This window comes from Nelusetta ayraudi, unplaced genomic scaffold (assembly GCF_046127955.1).
Source record: "Nelusetta ayraudi isolate G7.1 ecotype Tasmania unplaced genomic scaffold, CSIRO-AGI_Nayr_v1 ptg000135l, whole genome shotgun sequence".
Lineage (NCBI taxonomy): Eukaryota > Metazoa > Chordata > Actinopteri > Tetraodontiformes > Monacanthidae > Nelusetta > Nelusetta ayraudi.
The window spans coordinates 13,100,648-13,118,427 of record NW_027466185.1 but is presented as its reverse complement, the minus strand read 5'-3'; the positions used below and the strand labels follow the sequence as shown (position 1 = coordinate 13,118,427).

Genomic DNA, 17,780 nt, shown 5'->3' with positions numbered 1-17,780 from the left:
AAATTAAAGTTGCCATGAATTACACAAGGGGTACTTTCTCATTTCTACCCTTTGGCATTTCTTTCTAAAGCTAACACACAGAAACAGTAGTAGTTGGACAGTGGTGAAATAATTGATATACATCAACAATTTCTGCTGAACGTTGGGTTAAAAGGTCAAAGTTTACAAAATTTAAACGGCATGAAAAGTCACTTTGTGGATTGGACTTAATTGTATTATAGCGAATGTCATCTTGCGCTGAATTATTACTGTAAACAACAAATGTGACGCAGTTATTACGGTAATATCTGGAGCGTCGTAAACCAGCTGTTACTGTCGAGAATCGGTATCATGGTTTTCCAGACCTGACCGGACCTCGCCAAGATAAACTGCGCGAATAGTCGTGGACTGTAAAAGTATGTCTTAGTACACAGTTGACATAGACATAAATTGTCAATGTCCGTTTAAAAAAAAAAAAGAAAAGAAAAGAAAAAGAGTATGTCCCAGAAATAATATATATAAAAGTCAAACTCAAAACTGCACATCACGCATTTGTTTTTGTGTGTGACGTATCTGTTGGAAAGAAACGCTGAATCGGTTTATGTAATTATCCAACATAGAGTTCATTTTCGGTAGAGTAGTTCAGTGTTTTCTTTATTTTTGCTCGTTCACTTAATTAACCAACGAACGGCGTTAGTTTTGCGCATGTGCTATAGAGACTGGACGGATGGGTTGGAAATGGAAACGCACAGCACTTGGCGTCAGATGATCGATAAGATAGGCTGGAGATTCAGTTGATCGTTAGAAACGCTAGGAAATGAAAATTCAATTAGTGTGTGTACCAAATGTATAAGTGACCGTTTGTGCGACTTGCGGCAACAGAAAAATTGACACTCAACAGTTAGCTTCCAAGGTAATGCTGTTAGCATGATGCTAGTTAGCCAGCAAAGCTACCTTCTCAATTCCGTCAACGCTGGTGACTGAACAAGGACGTAAACAATCTCAACATGGAGGAGTCGCCTTTATCGGGGGTTAATGTTGTTCTGGTCATGGCTTACGGGAGTCTGGTAAGCAAGACAGTCAGTTTTGAAGCGTAATTAAATGCATAATAGCTGTATCTGTGACGGGCATGTCTCGTTTGTTTTCAGGTGTTCGTGCTGCTGTTTATTTTCGTCAAAAGGCAGATCGTACGTTTTGCCATGAGGTCCCGCCGAGGACCTCACGCACCCATCGGCCACAATGCACCTAAAGTAAAGCGAATCCTTCCCTTTATTGCGGAATTTATTGTATTATTGGGCATTAATTTGTATCTCCTCCGTATAATGATAATGTGCAGGGTTTGAAGGAGCAGGTGGACTCCAGGTTGTCCATGGTCCAGGAAATCCGTTTTGAACCTCGACTCTTGTCAGAGGAAGACGACAGACTGAAGCACGGGTCGCAGATCGGTCAGTTGAATTGCCAACACACGTTTTGCCTCTACTTGTTCTTTTGTGCCATTTAACCCGTTTATATCTCTAGGTTGCTACAACTACCTGTACAGGATGAAAGCCTTGGATGCCATCCGCGATGCAGGTGATTGGTTGGTTCACATTAACAATGCAACATGGTTACTTTCATGCACTAAAGCAACCGAATGATACAACTTAAGGTTGTGCTGTCTAATCATAAGTGATTTTTTTTTTGTTTGCGTAAATTGGACATTACAATGGGTAATTTCCAAGCCCGGTCTTTTGTTCTGTCCCTGCGTCACAGGCATTCCTCTCCAGGACATTAGCCGCAATCCAAGTGCTTTCACCGGCCGCAATTTCAGGAACTGGCTGCTGGAGTTGAGGAACTCGCACTCTCTGATCAAGAGCAGCCGCAGTGCGCTCATCGACCGTCTGCTTGAAGGCTACGACAGTGCTCGCCATGGAACTGGGGTGCGTACAATCTGACATGTTCTGTTGGTGAAGGTTTTGCTCCGGTATGCAACTGATCAGACGTCCAACTCTTTGTTTTTTTCCCCCAGGTTTTTGGGGAAGCTGAGTTTCTCGAATACCAGCAAGCGCTCAGTGAACTCGCTGATGTGTAAGTGCAATTGTACTGCTCTCAATGTGTTGTTGCTCAAGATGCTCAAATTTGCTTCTCATAAGCACAAAACAAAAACAACGTAGCATGTTAAAAATTCCAACAAAATTTGCCCGACTGTACTTCTTGAATATTTTTCTAATTCCGTCTTGTGTTGAGTAACACCTCTCTCCTGTTTCAGGGTTAAGGCCTACTCCAGCAGCACGAGCCTGGACCAGCACCATCAGTCAGCAGCTAAAGACCTGACAGGCTCTCCTGTCCGCAGCACTCCCTCCACCATCCAGGTCACCTACCTGCCCTCCACTGGCCAGCGTAGCAAGAGGCCCAAACACTTCCTGGAGCTGAAAAGTTTCAAAGACAACTACAACACACTGGAGAGCACATTGTGAGGGGCTGCTGCTGTTCATAGTGTGTGTGTGGACAAGTTGTATTTTTTTTTTTTGATTGAGCTTAAAAAAAAAAAAAAAAAAAAAAAAAAACACCAGTAAATTTGCAATAAGAAAACTTAATTTCAAGTTATATTGTGACCATTGGTGTTCTCATAGAAATATTTTCGATTTTTTTTTTTTTTTTTGCATCTTGAAGTATCGTGATTGTTTCTTGGGGTTTTTGATATGGACCTACCAGCTTTTTCGATGGACAAGTATGATTATGAGGTTTTTATTGACAATTGTTTGATGTAAAAGAAAAAAATAATGTGGAGTTTATTTTTTAAATGACCGAATGTAAATATCACTTTTCAATGACTGTTTATGTACAGAATTAAGATATTTATATGGCTTATAACTTATTTGATTTGTAATTATGTGATGTTCTCGTGGTTTATGATAAAGCTATTTACAGCCCACTTCCTCGTGCTGAGTGCCTTATTTTCTCCACAAGGTGGCAGTATAAGGCGGTGGCTTCAAGATCAAAGCAAATGCATAAAAAGTACAAGCGAAAACTCAGCTAAACCACGAATTTTAATCTGGCAGGCAAATGTTTAAATTGACACAGTTCAGCAGAACCTGCATCTGTTTATCTACAATGTTCACAGTTTGTACAAATGTTCATCTTGTATAGCAATGGCAAGTATTTTACATAGAAGTCCACACAAACAATGCACAATGATGGACAGTTACGTCACCTGTTAGACTAACCATAGTTAAACACACAACTTGCAACAAACAGCAGGTTTAATAATGAGTGGCTTTAAGGCAGCACTCGGCAGCTTAAATAATAGAATGTTTACCGACCACCATTTACCTCTGCAAGTAGCCTTGCCTTACATTAAAGTTCAAAACAGAAATATAATTAAAGCGCATATGTTAACATGTAAGCCGAGTGTGTATAAGTTAAAATTAAAACCACATATCAACGTCTTGCTCACATATGTAAAAGCATGTCTAGGCGATGAGGTGTGAAGTGGCGGGAAATTTTAACCCTTGACCTTTCCACTTTGGACGGTGAAAGAGCAGCTAACTGTCAACACTGTGTGATCATATAAAGTGTAATTTATATGTTTGACCTTTTTCAAAAAATATGTTTGTCAAAAGAACCTGAAAAAAAAACAATCCTTTCAGAACTTTCAGATGTTGCACGGGAGGAAAATGGAGGTGGTAAATATAAGACACAGGCAACTTCAGGTAAATTCTTTGCATAGCACAGACTCTAACTTGTTCCTGGGAAAATATTCCTCTGAGTTTAGTTTGTTTTTTTTGTGAATGAAACTGAAAAACAAAACATACAAAGAAGAAACTAAATAGCAGTCCCAACAAACAACTACTGAGTGTTGACTTGCGAAGTCAGCCTTTTCTTTACGCTGTGGACCACAATTCAGACGCTAGTTGGTGTTTAAATATACATATGTATTTACATAATATATTATCATCTTGCTGAGCCTTTGGAGAGAATCCATTCAGGACATGATCTCGACCACCTTAATGAAGGGAAGAGCCTTGTTGGTCAGAGTTGTCGGTGTGAGCGGTTTGCTGTAAAGGGAGGGGGGGGAGTAATTAATGATCTGTTCTTGCTTCGTTGATTTAATCATTCGACGGAAAACAATAAGAAAAGGAATATAGCAGAGGTGAAAAGTGGCTCCTCACCTGTACACCACTTCTGGCTTGTTCTCAGTGGGTGTGTGAGGTGGAGGATCCTGGCCGGCCAGGAAGTACTCCATGTGGTCGTGCATTTCTCTGTTCTGTAGACACAATGAAATGATGAAAATGAAGGTCGATCATGAGAGGGATTGACTATACTGTGCTTTAGTCACCCATTTCTGATTTTTAGTAATTCTATGTTCCGAACTGAAATTCATGACCTCATGTGTGCAAGATACATAAAGCTTTGATGTGAGAAAGAAGTATAAGATGAGATCCCTGACCTCGGCCTCCAGGAACGCAACCTTCTCCTCCAGATCTCTGATGAATCGCTCCCTCTCCTGAATGACGGTGCGGGAGTTCTGCAGCTGCGTGAATAACAAGTTAACAACAAAAAAATTACATAGATATATCAATCAATTTTGACCTTGCGGTACGCATCCACTTTCGCTTGTGCATACCTGCTCGATCATGTGGCGGACTTTTCTTTGTTGACTCTTCAACATGTCATCCAGTTGATGAATCTTTTGCTTCAGTGTGGCGACCTCCTTCTCCAGCTCTGCACACCTGAAAAAAATGCATGTATGGGGAAACGTACTTAACAGGAGTAATTACTTTCATATTTAGTTATTTGGGCATTCCAGCTTAGGACTTAATAATAATAATAATAATGATGATGAGTGTTTTCCAATATTTGCAGCATACCTTCATATGAAATCATTTGTAAATGTAGCTGGTGGATTAGCTGGTTGTATCTCACCTTTGCTCACTTTCTTCGCTCTCCTCGCCGTTTGCTTTGAGCTGCAGCAGCTCCGCCTCACCGGCAACCATCTGGTCTTTGAGGAGGCTGCTCTTCAGCTCCATGTTTTTCAGCAGCCTCTGCAGCTCCTCCACCTGCTGACCCCTCTCCTCCGACTGCTTCTCCACGCTCTGCAGCACCTCGGACTGCTCGCTTAGGCGGATGCTGTACTCGTTCGCCTCCGCCTGTGAAGAGAGCCACAAAGTGGAAAATAAATCACAATGGAAACAGCATAAAATGAGTGACTGGAGGGGTTTAGGGTGATTATAGTGGCCCTGTGGGAGCTCATGTACTGTGTTTCCTGGCACTAATTCAAAATGTGCTAAATAGGTGTGTAGAACCTCCTCCTCATATATATATATATATATATGTATATATACACATAAAATAGCTTTCTCAAGTCATAATAATTAAATTACAGGTGTGCTACAAGGAAATTCCATTTTTTTTTTTAAAGGAGACCAGTTTACAATAACTTTGTTTTTAAGGACTCAAATTTAAAAAACAAACAACAACAAATCCTTTAAGGTAAATATTTGTGTCTTCCCATGGACCCTCCACACATTATTTCAGTCAGGTTTTCTGTTTAAAAAGTCTTATTAAACCGCTTTCAAAACAAAACTATTCTATCGTTATGCAACGCAAGAAGGAGTGGGAGACAGAGTGTGTGTGCCATGTCCCAACATGACCCAATGGACAGGCTGCGCAGCTGAGACCCAAACAGAGGAGGCTCAGTGGTTCAGGGATAAAACCACCCGATAATGAGGTCGATTACAGCGCAGGAGTGACTCATGGCTGCAGACAGGGCAATGGTTTCGAGTTACTCATCGCCGACCTGGAGCCTGTCCTTCTCCTGCTGGTGCCTCCTCTCCATCTCTTTCAGCTGTGCGTACAGACGCCTGGTCACCTCCCGGAGCCTCGCCGTCTCGTCCTGGTTGTTGTCCTCCATCTGAGGCGGAGCAAAAAGCAGAAGCGAGTGACACGATTAATTAAGGCTAATCCGACCAGCCTGGATCTAACAAACGGATGAGCGAGGCTGCTGCTGGTAGTGATTATCGGCTACGAGCTTAATAGCGGGTTTGTCGTCGCGCCTGAGGCACTAAGAAGCCTTTTCTCTGCAACTGTTGAGTCGGCAGACTGAGATCACCTTTAACCTTTTCGGCCCCCGGGAAAAAATAACTTTCTCCTGACAAACGTGGCACATGTTGATCGCTGGATAAGTCTGAAGCTACTTGGAGCGGAGGGCTGTTTTAATGAATACATGTTGGTCTGCATGCCACATATGTCTGCCACAGGGACAGGAAGGCCTCAGCGAGCTGAGCCGTCTTTTGTGGCCACAGGTGTTGTGTCACAGGAGTTTCCGAGATATGCTGCATCTACAATAATACACAAAGAACGTAAGAGTGCGTGTGTGTGCCGATAGTTTGGAAACATCCAGAGAGCTCAGCACTCGATGTTCTTTTTTTTGAAGAGGCCGACATTTTGTTGGCTTCCCTGATTTCTATGATTTACTTTAAAAGCACGGTAGAAACCACAAACCACATGAGAAAATTGTGCAATGTTGATTGCTGACTGGCTCGGCTTACGTGATTGTCGATGAGTACTGTGTTGCCGTTGGTGAGAGCCGGTTGGTTGGTGGGCACGCTCACTGTGAAGCCATTGACTGGGTACTGAGGAAGGAAGGAGAAGAAGCTGGTTTGTGGAGCTACAGGTGCTGGTGGAGTTGGGGAGAGGTCACTGCACTGTTTTCCTGCTTAAATAGAAATGACTGTGTTCTTTAAAAGGTCCCATGTGAGTCAAATACAAGGTACCATGAGTTTCTAAAAACAACTTAGGAAGATGAAGAAAACTTTATCTGGAAATGCTTGCTAAAAACAAGTCCCAGTCCTGGATATCGGTCTTTTGTGATGTCACAAAGTGCACCGACACCTCCCCCAGGTTAGTGACAACACATCCAGAGGCAGATGTTGACTCCACTCTCTGAGACTAACAAACTGATAGGAGGTCTGACAGTGCATTGGTGCAGGCAGGGAACTAAAACCAAACGGTGGTCTCAGTGAGTCAGTTATCGTGCGAGGCTGCTCCACCGCGGTCGCGGCTGGAAAATAGGGATGTGGAAACAGTTCACATATGGGAGCGATTACATAACATTTCCACAGAAAAATCCCTGTCTTTATGAGGGTTCATAATTATACCTTATTGTTGTTGCTGTTCTGCCGGGCCGCCATCTGCTCTCTCAGGGTCTTCAGACAGTACCTCACCTGCAGGCAAACACACGTTCTGCATCAAACACTGGCTCTCTGCTACTGAACAGCACCTTCAGAGAATCACTCAGACACACTCAGATGTTTCCCACCAGCCCGAATGTGTGTGTGTGTGTGTGTGTGTGTGTGTGTGTTTGTGTGTGTGTGCGCATTGCCAGAAACGTTGCATGATGCATCACTGTCGGACACACACTGACCTCCTGAATCTGAGACACTTCGTCCGTCAGCATCCTGACACTCTTCTCCCTCTCTGACCGAGATTCCAGCAAAACCTGAAAAGGGGGGGAAAAATAGCACAAGTGAACTCACAACGTAGAGCCAATGTGATCGCAAACAAACAAAAAGAGAAGCTCCCGGACCTTGATGACCTCAACTTTCTCGTCTGTCGGGGTGATGAGTTGCAGTGTCTCTTCCTGCTCTCCTGGCTTCTGTGGCAAGACCACCGCTACGCTGCTCTCCTGCATTTAGGCAGCAGACAAAAACTGTGAACGTCCCATTCCAGCCTAGAAGTACCGCCCTTTTATCCACCAATCAGCTTGTACCTTGCTGCCGCTGTGCTGCTCCCTGGTGCGGCTGGATGTATCCTGGTCAGGCAGAGGGAGTCTGAGACACCGATGCCGGTCCTGGCACGAAATTACAATGAAATTGGTGACTGGACGACAAAGCGGTTTACGAGAAGGAAAACAAAAACAACCAATGTCGAGAAAGGAGAGGTGGGCTCAAAACAAAAGTCATCATGGAGAAAGAGGGAGGAGCGTGGAAAAAAATATAGGGCCACTCTTGACTGTAAAACTTCCCCGTGCTGCAGAGGTTCCTCACTGGAAACCACAAAAAAACCTAGCAACCGGAACCAAAGAGACAAAACACTGCATCTCCAGGGCACAGTTTGGTGGCCATGGCTAAATGCTCCGCCACAGTCTAGTTGTTGGGGGAAGTTGAGGTAAGAAAAGAAAGGAAAAGAAAAGAAAAGAAGAAAGGGAACCAGTCTGGTCTGGCATAACTAAAAATACCAACAATCCAAACAACCATGACTGGATCCTGTTTAAGTCAGATCAGCTGCCTTGGCAACACAGTGACAACTGTAACCTGAACACAGTTTAAATCAACAAATGAAAAGAAGTTAACAGAACAACATTTTAATATTATTACTGAGAAGAAAAAAGGTGCGTTTATTTTTGGCCCTCAGACTTTAGTTTTACTATATTTTCTCCGATCCAGATGAATGTGAAGACCGCTGTCTTTCATTAGTTTGAATACAATTTTAAACCTTTGGTAAATGTAAAAAGCTAAACATACCGGGTTAATCTTGGAAAGCTGTGGGGAGTTGGGTAAAAGATAAGAAATTATCTAATTCAAGGCACCTTTTTCAGACAAAACAATGACTAAGAGAAGATAAGCCTTACGTCACCTGCTCAGGCCCAGGGAGCAACTGACCTGTACAAACTGGATCTCTGTGTGCAAAGCCAGCAAACCAGTTCAAACATTTTCACCCAAAGGTGAATTACATAACATCACAACCGATTGTTTATCTTTTTTTCCACCAACTAGCTAAATCCTTGACAGCATATCTGTGCTGAAAACGTTAAAAGTGGATGTGAGACGTGACAGAAATGCAGCCCCATCCTGCCATAAACAATGTTTAACCTTTGGCGGATTTTTGATAATTGTCATGGGCGGATCGCAGCTGAAGCCTTGAACACTCTGTACCGCCTTGGCTGCGAACGTCAGTGGGCTTAAGTTTTCCATCGGAAGCAGCCGGGAGCAAAGCAAATTAAATTGCAAGTAATAGACTGTAATCAGGCAGCATCAAAGGAGCAGCAGCAGCAACAACGGTAGGCGTGTTTTGTGCCGGCCCGGCCTTCACTGTTCTGTTTTCCAATGTTGATTTTTCAACCTTGTTAATTTCACTGAAGAACAATAACAAAGACTCAATGTAATTGTGAAATAATCAGGACCACCAGACAAACAACAACAGCGACTCTTTCGCATCTCTTAGGTGAATCTTGCCTGAGAGACGCGCTGTACGTGACACATAAAAAAAGCGGTGAAAGGGTGAAAGGGTTCAGAAGGCCTCAGAGTGCGTGACAACGTAGGAAGCATACGGAAGCAAACTGAAGAAAGGAGGAAGGACAACCTGCCGCGTCCCAGTGCTTAGCTAGTGACGCTTTCGCCTGCTTTACAAGTCAAAACACAGGCTTAATGGTTTGGCTCTGATGTCGGCGCTTTGTCTGTAATGAGAGCGTCTGAAAAACCATCAGAATGCGTGTGAGTGACAGGTCGGCGTTCCTCCCTGCGATCCGACTGCTGCAGGGCCTCACTGTGCCTGCCAGGGACACACCCAGGGAGGTGAGAATGGAATCCTGCACAGAACCGACTGGTGTCTCCCGCCAAGGAGTCTTTTTGATAGATGCGCCTCTTCCCCCTCAGGCGTGTTCCTCACATCCACTTACCACAAAAAGCACTTCAATGGAAACAACAGTCTTCAACTGTATCAGCACTGAAAACAATGTGGAAACCACATGAGTGTTGAAATATAGGGCGTGTCTGATCTTATCTCTGTGTCGCAGCGTCTCTGCATAGTGTTGTTGTTTATCCATGCACATAAAGGGGCTACAAGGGGGGCTACAATGTTTATGGTGATCCTGGTACCAAATGCTTGACACCAAAGGTTTTCCTACAGTCGTAAACTATCGACCAAGGTGTTTTCCCTTCTTCCATCCCTGCCTCCCTGGTTCTCAATCTTGGCTTGTGTCTTCCTACTAATCAACGCCCGTGTAAACGCTTCGCCTTCCACCCATGATCTTGCCAAAGAGAAAAGGTTTGGCTTCTTGGCCAAATTGCTAAATTGGCCAAGAAGCCAATTTACCCATGCAGGCTGTGAAATGCTTTGGTCCCCTACCATTTTATCTTTCTTGCTTTTTCATGATTAGTGGGGAGATTTACTGGTTGGCCTTCCCTCCCTTTCTGCTCTTAAATCACCTTACCATTGCATGTGTCTGAGACCTTTGCCTTAACTACAAAGTCTTTACAAGTTCATAAATACTGAAAAACTAAGTATGTCTCTCTTTGCATTAAGGGAAATTATATGAAAAAAAATGTTATTCAATGGTGCATTTGGTTCTAAATGTCCAAACCAAATGCGGCTGGACGACCACATTTGCATTGAAGCTCACCCTGGTTATGTAATTTCATTGTGATCAGCAGTTTCTCCTGCTCGGTATGTGCGCTGCAATAACTATCTGGGTCCTGAGGCAAAACATCAGCTGCAGTTCAGGGAACGTTTTATCCACAAAACTAGTTTGCCAATATTGTATTTTATCATTTGTCATTTTATATCATTGTAAAACAAGCTAACCCAATCCTTTCACCTGAAGTTTTTCATGAACTAAACATTTCATGATAAAAACAAATGTGTGACAAATGCCCCCACTTATCTTGAGCTAACTCTGTATTTGTACATTAACTGAATTAAATGCCAGTATAGTTATGTGGGAAAACTCTTTGCAGACACTCTACAATATTTCAGTACACTTGATTATTTGAAAGGAACTCATGTATGAAAGTCAGAACTGCTCGAGCTTATTAAGCGATTGTCACATGTGAGCTTTGAAACTGTGCACGCACCTGTTTTAAACGTGTCAAAGCTGACGCCCTGGTCAATTTTCTCACAGTATGTTTTTAGACTGCAGCTATTTACCTGCAATGGCCCCGAGTCTTTTTTCTGTCTCAGGCGCCCTGCTCCAGACCAAGACAGGTCAGCCGGGTGGTGTCTTTGACGCTTTTTAAAGCTCTGCGACACCTTTTTTCTTTGACCTCGAGGTGAGAATGTGCTTTCACGTAGAACACAGCGAGGTGAAAATAGCAGACAGACAGGCAGGGTATGTGGAGAAAGAGGAGATGTGATCGTCTGCCCTGCATTAGTCACGATTAATGGTGAGGATGTGACATCACCGACGATCAATAGAGGATGAACCAGCCCGAGTTATTAGTAGCTGTTATACACACAGCTGGCCGATACTGAGCGACTTGTAACAGACAATGTAGGACCACCAGAAATATGAAGAAATAGAGTCCCTCAAATTGGAAGGCAAGGAAAGAAAAACAGCCCTCCAAACTCCAACACATTGAGATGAGAACTTATGGTGGCTACCATTCTGATTTTTAAAAACTGTCAGGCAATATTTCACAGCTAAAAATGACATAGACACGCTTGAGCCCAGTCAAAACTCAGCTACTGCTCGAGATGATAAGAGAATCTATAAACACTTAACGCATTGATTGACATCAGCGAGTCCTGCTCCAACCCGACACACATGAATCATCACAACACAAACTGTCACCAATGCAACGCAAACTGAATGATGCGTTTGCTCGCAGCAGGAAACGTAACTGACAAACAAGAAGCGACCTGAAGTGGCAGAAAGTTGCCGTTTAGCCTATTTAGTTAAGTCAAGAGCAACATTGAACTTCGGGTTTTTAATGATTAATTCTAAGGACTCTTAAACCGTTGCCAATAAGCACATTTGTCTTTAGGCACTGAGTTAACAGTATAAATGTATGAACAAATAAGAAACAAAAAGTGAATAAAATGTTTAAAAATGTGCCTCTTTTTTTTCCTTCTTCAAAGGCATTCAGGAAAATCACTATCCGAGCCCAGACGCAGAACCTCTGATTTCCACCAGGTGTAAGCTCTCTCTGATATCTACCTGTTTGGACGAAGCTCTTCTCAGATCTTCCAGGTGATGTTGGCTGTGCTGTGTTCCACACTGTCTTGTGTGACTAAGTGCGTGGGAAGCCTCGGCTGCCTTCCCTTACATGGCTGGGCGAGGCTCCGCCGGCAGCCCAACCCTCCTGCCGTCAGAGAGACAGCGTGCCAGTCATCAGAGGAGCTCAGCTGTGAGCTTCCCCTGCAACATATTGCACTCAAAGGAGGAGAAACGCTGCAAGGAACATTTCTCTAAATAGACTGCACAGTTTTTTCATCAAAACTGTGTCACCAAGGAGGTTTGCCATAAACAAATTTCAAACGCGTAACTTGTTTTTTTGTTTGTTTGGTTCTACGCAGATGTTCAGGCGACACCGAAGAGCTCGGCAAATCTCAGACAAATATTAAGTGAGCGAACTCCGTCCAACCTTAACACTGAGGTGAAGATGTAACATACTATTTAACATGTAAGCCCTCCTGGACATTGAGTGACCACTAGGTAAAACTGAGGAATGAAGGACGCCACATCCATCAGCCTTTTGGCGACAGCAGACGGCATCAGCACTTTGAGGAATGTGTGGCCTGTTATGCAAGAGAGATTAATGAAGCGTCTTTATATAACACTTCGCGGGAAGCATGCGTGCGAGCCAGTGTGCTGTGTAAACAGAGCTGTGCAAACAAAAGCCAAAAGCCACAGCTTTTGGCTTTTGTCCGATCACTTGAAATACGTTTGTATTAAAAAATAATCAGATTTTCATTATGTCAAATGTTTTTTCCATTTGAGGTTTAAAGTCTCAGATGTGTAACGGCACTGAAGGTAACATTTATTATCTGCGATTTGTGTCTTGTTTTTGAGATATGTGAAGTGTCTAAAGCCAGAGCCATTGAATGGCCATTTATTAGAAATCCTTTGGATCCAAAGCGCCAAACTTTTATTTTAGAGTTTCTATAGTAATTCCTGCAGATTTATCAATACACCCCCTCCCCAAAAAACAAAACAAAACAAACAAACATCCATTAGCGTGTATTCTGATTTTGCTCGTGTGGACACCACAGATAAGTTACAGTTCACTGACAGAAAAATTATGTAACTGAAAAATATTTAAAGATCTGTGTCTCAGCCTTGCATGCCCCTTTATCCCCGAGACAAAAGGCAGACAAGCTTGCAAAGTTGCCGTCTAAACAACCCGGTTTTTTGAGAAAGTCATATTTATAGTTGCTTATCCCTCTGTGGACATGTTGGCAGTCCAAACTTGCCCTCTGACGGATGCCGATGTCATACACAAAAGAGTGGATCCGCTTTCTGACCATGTAAGTACACTGGGAAGCCGACAGCACCTGAAGCAAGACAGCGAAGCTACTTTAATGATATCCTTCCATGCACAATTCTCGCTCAGACGCGCACATTCTCACGCAACGACAACAACAACGCAGACACTCTGGAACATGTTGCAGTAAAAACAAACTCCTGAATGCAGGTGGGTAGGATGACAAGTGTCCCAGAAAAATACCGGTTAATAGACCAGGGTGCAGGAGGCGTCACAGCTTGTGTTTACAGTCAGGTCGCAGTGCAGACCCAAAACAATCTGTGGCCTGTCAGTTTGTTCAGTTTGCACCGTCAAAGTCATTCTGACACACATGTGGTCCTCATCAAAGGACACAAATCACAACATTTATTTTGGATAAATCTGTTCTTATTTCACTTTTGCACCAAACTGCTTCACATTGGTACACCGCACGCTATGTGGGGAAAGTGCAACATGACAATGTAGGACATGAAGGAACAGGTTAGTGGATCATGCTCCCCAGGCGGAGAGTTTAGTGAGGGAGAGGAACATTATTAGAACTTCCAAATCACATGCAAATATCTAGAAATCTAACTTTGCATCCATCTAAAATGTAAATAATGATTGATGAATGACTGTAAATAGAATTATAACTAAATCAGAAAAAGTGCCATGCTTAGCCTTCAGTGCCAAAAGCCGATCATAGAGACTGCATTTTGTACACAGAGACCTACATTATCCGACTGTGGGAAAGGCACAAAGACAAACATACCATTCAACTAGCACAACAAAGCGGTGTAAATATGATGTCATGAGTTGCTGAACAAGGGCATCAATGATTAGCTTCTCAGATTACCGTTCTTTAAGTCACAACACAACACAAAAAAACTATGCCATGGTGTCAAATGTATGACAACAGGCTCACAAATGCAGGGCTCACTGTCACGGACATGAAGCATTGTATTTGGGAAAATTTCCCAAAATGTTCATCATCAGTGGGTTTCAAACCAGGCCAAGACAGACAACACTCTAAAATGTCATTTTTAGCAAAGACATTTAAGAAGTACTAAAAGGTTTAATGAGTGAAATGAATTTTCAATATAACTGCACAAACAAGAATCAGCGCATGTAATCTGGCAGGTAAAGTCATCACAAAGTCATCAGCCACAGGTGGTGGCACAACATCATAAAGAACATAAATGCTGCAGCAAGCAAAGCGCGGAAAACCATTCACAGATTCAGTTATAGGGTGGTATTTTGCTGTACATATTCTCAGCTAAACAAGATTTATGGACGGTTGACGCCGAAGTGGAATGCTGTTATTATGGTGACACAAAAGAAGAAATGCAGTAAAGTGAGAGGTTACTGCACTTGACATTCAGGCAGAGTTTTTACTTGTTACAAGTCCCATATATTTGCATGTGCGTGAGTCTGTATATTTAATTAAGCCCTTTATGGGATTTAAGTGACTTCAGAAATGTTTACTTTTCATATTTACTAACAGCTACACCTCAAGGCAAAACGCTTGACAGGGTGTAACTTCTGACCAGTGTCAAGTAACATAGAGGCTATTTCAATGCGTAGGAGAACCTGGATAAAAATGACATATATTCTGTTCCCACAACTCCTTTGTTGTTGTTACTTCTGAAAACCTTACATTGCTCCCTTTTATGTTAAACGTATACAATTATAATTTACAGGCTTTGTTCTTTGGTCTAGTTCTTCCATTAATGACGCTGATGGTTAAACTTCAATCGTAAAGAAACCGACTCATGTATCGTCAAAGACGAAGAAGAAGAAGAAGAAGACGAAGGCAGCAGCGGTGTAACTAATTAACGGAACCATTTGCTCCATATCGATCCACCTCTAGTTCCTTTGTTGTTGTGTGTAGAAACATTAAGCTAGCGACGTGAATCATCACTCACGTTGGGTTTGTGGTTCCGCTCGTCTCCGGTTTCCGCCGGTCCAATGACTCCTCCGCTCATCTTCTCGGTCTACAAACGAAGCCACATTAATTGAAAAGAACGGGGGGAAATAATACAATCAGCGGAAAGTAACGTTTGTTTACAGAGGACTTTCGACTGACTGAATGTACACCTCTGAACTAACTAGGACAACTGTGCTCAGCCGGGCAGGACAGAGAGCAGGATGTGGGCGCCTCTCTGCGCCTCCTTCCCGCTGCTGTACAGGTAGTAAAGTTAAAGCCTGAAGGTGTGTGTAACGTGTCTGCACATCACTGAATTGGAATGTCGGCCAGTTGCGAACCCCCAACTAAACTTGAACTTGAACATTGTTATTATTTCTTATTTGTAAATGCTGCAGTAATCCTTTAATTTTGTTTTTGTTGTTGTTTTTTTGCAAGAAAACTTTACGCTTTCGGCCGCATTAAGCATCCTGACCTAACATGTTAAGATTGGCACAGTGTAGCGTTAGCATGGCAGCTACGTTAGCTTGAGTAAAAGTAAAAACAGGTGGAATAAATTAATGCTTTCCATAGTCCAGAAAAACAATGTCAGCAATTCCAAATTGCCATCGACTGCCATCTTTATTTCTCAAGTTATCTCACTGTATTTCTGTAGCCTGTAGCATACCAGAAGTGTAACCACATGTGCTAGTTTTCCTTTTTATTGTGGTCTGATTTTTAATATCACCTTTTTAAAATTTTGTTTTTAGTTCATTTGATAGGATCATTATTTTTTTTTTTCATTTCACACAAGTTCACGTAGCTTATGTATCATGACTTGCTATTCACATAGGTTTTACATTGCACTTTGTAATAACTAGAAATGCTTTACATCAATATCTTACTCTCCAAATAGAATTGGTTTTTAATTGGATGAAGGTTTACAATACATTTAAATCTAAAGTGGAGTTGCTACTCTAATTTCGTTCAGCAAATTATCACATTTGTTCGAGTGCACTATCAGCTGGGGCTCACCTCAGAGACGTTGACAACACCTCCACCTGGGAGACATTTACTCTGAGTGCTGCTGAGCCACAACATTTTTCCCCCGGCCACCTGCCTGATCTTCTTCCAGATGGATTCCATATGCTGCCACTCCTCATCTGTTTTGGTTCAGAAAATCTTGCTCTGCTTCTCCCACATTTTGCTCGGTGCAGCAGTCCATCAGCCTAGCAACAGCAAAGTGTGATCTGGATGCCATGTGTTGCGACTAATTCGGTGTCAGACCCACAAATAGGATGTAGACCTGTTTGATAACAGGTCTCTCACTTGGCAGGTGGCACTGCTCTGCTTGTACTTGCCCTACTTAATTACTTGAAAGGCAACTGAACTTATTTACCTTTGATGGCACATGGGGATAACTTTGAAAACTTACACATCAGCCCACAATGTGATGTCCATCTGTCATCTTTGTTGAATAATGAATCAAATAAGTTGAAATAACCAGGTAAAAAGTTCTGATGAAGAATTGTCTTTGGATGATCCACAGAATAGCTATTCAGTCTTATGCTATGAGCATTAGTGCTTTAGGAACTCAGCAATTGTCTGATCATCCTGTTTTAACTTGTTCTTTATAACGAAGCAGGTGTGACCTAAAAAAATGAAGTAGCATCACCAAAAAAGCTGTATGAAGGACAAACATACATATAGTAAGTCTACAGCTTTTTTCCTGTGTCTGACATCTTGTGATTGAGTTCATTGCAAGTGCATATATGATGTATAGTTCACTTTAAGAGCTACATGTTTGGTGATACCCATGGAAGAGTACTTTCTTTTGACGTATACGACTGAAATACAATAATCCACTGTAAATACAGCCCAGGTGTTGTGACGCCTCTCCGGTGGTGAAAGGACTCAAACGGAAGCCCAACATTTTTAAAAAGCCCATCCCAAAGTAAACATGCTCTGGGTTTAATGACAAATTATTCTGTCCTTGTTAGATCATCAGCCACCTCTTTATACTCAAAGGTGGATTGAAGTCTTTCACTCAAAAGGGGCCAAAACATTTAGCAAGTAGTTCTAAACTCAAACTACTCTGTTAGTGCTGTGGAAGAACTTTACAGAGAATTTCTTTATGACCATGATTTACACCCAGGAGCAATCAAATGCTGAAGGCCCCTCTGCCTCTCTCTCTCTCTCTCTCTCTGTCTCTCACACACACACACACAAATACGTAAAAGAGGAATGTCATTCTACTCATACTTTGACTGCAACAGCTTGCCTACCGTGTTTCATCCCTAAACTGTCAAAAACTGTAAACTCGCGTTGAAAAATGATGGTCCGGATTTGTGGAGAAGTACTTTGGTATAAGCACATTAATATGGTGTCATTCAATACATCAGTATTCAAACAACGGGAAATAAATGCAGAGACAAGAGTGTGTAAGGACCAAGGAGAAGGTATGCAGTGGGACGGAGGGGGGGTGGGCCAGCAGGAGTGACACTGAGCTTTAGTAATCGCAGGGCACCAGCTGAGGATTACAGTCTATAAAGGGGAAAAATCAGCGGGAGAATTAAGATCAGGCTGCTGACAGCCATTATCATCAGGCCTCCTCCCCAGCCTCAGTTTGTTTAGTGCAAGTTTGCCTTTTCATCGCTGTACTGGAATATTCTAACTTTGACCCCAACATCTCATAAGAG

The 17,780-nt window shown here is 42.6% G+C and overlaps 2 protein-coding genes across 4 annotated transcripts in view; one reads left to right on the top strand and one right to left on the bottom strand.

Moving 5' to 3' along the window:
• Positions 1–161: 161 nt before the first annotated feature.
• LOC142877496 (protein C1orf43-like) overlaps positions 162–17,780 on the top strand; it is a 236,417-nt gene continuing 218,798 nt past the window's right edge. The window contains exons 1-7 of one of the 2 annotated variants that reach the window (XM_076012176.1): positions 162–1,046; positions 1,128–1,229; positions 1,316–1,424; positions 1,498–1,551; positions 1,732–1,898; positions 1,988–2,046; positions 2,228–2,447. In XM_076012176.1, coding sequence (XP_075868291.1) covers positions 987–1,046; positions 1,128–1,229; positions 1,316–1,424; positions 1,498–1,551; positions 1,732–1,898; positions 1,988–2,046; positions 2,228–2,435 — 759 coding nt within the window. In that variant the 5' untranslated portion in view covers positions 162–986 and the 3' untranslated portion in view covers positions 2,436–2,447. Of the gene's footprint in view, positions 1,047–1,127; positions 1,230–1,315; positions 1,425–1,497; positions 1,552–1,731; positions 1,899–1,987; positions 2,047–2,227; positions 2,894–17,780 lie in introns of those variants that run through there. The other variant, XM_076012175.1, reaches the window with a different exon arrangement.
• tuft1b (tuftelin 1b) lies at positions 2,991–15,362 on the bottom strand. 2 transcript variants are annotated; one of them, XM_076012170.1, is made up of 12 exons: positions 15,104–15,362; positions 7,730–7,810; positions 7,547–7,645; positions 7,385–7,459; positions 7,119–7,184; positions 6,510–6,593; positions 5,759–5,872; positions 4,885–5,108; positions 4,586–4,691; positions 4,409–4,492; positions 4,131–4,225; positions 2,991–4,016 (listed from the first exon to the last, which is right to left on the bottom strand). In XM_076012170.1, the coding sequence occupies exons 1-12, from the start codon at positions 15,161–15,163 to the stop codon at positions 3,944–3,946; spliced, it is 1,161 nt and encodes a 386-aa protein (XP_075868285.1). In that variant the 5' UTR covers positions 15,164–15,362; the 3' UTR covers positions 2,991–3,943. The 2 variants fall into 2 exon arrangements, with proteins under 2 accessions (XP_075868285.1, XP_075868286.1); XM_076012171.1 differs by lacking the exon at positions 15,104–15,362 and adding an exon at positions 11,894–11,978.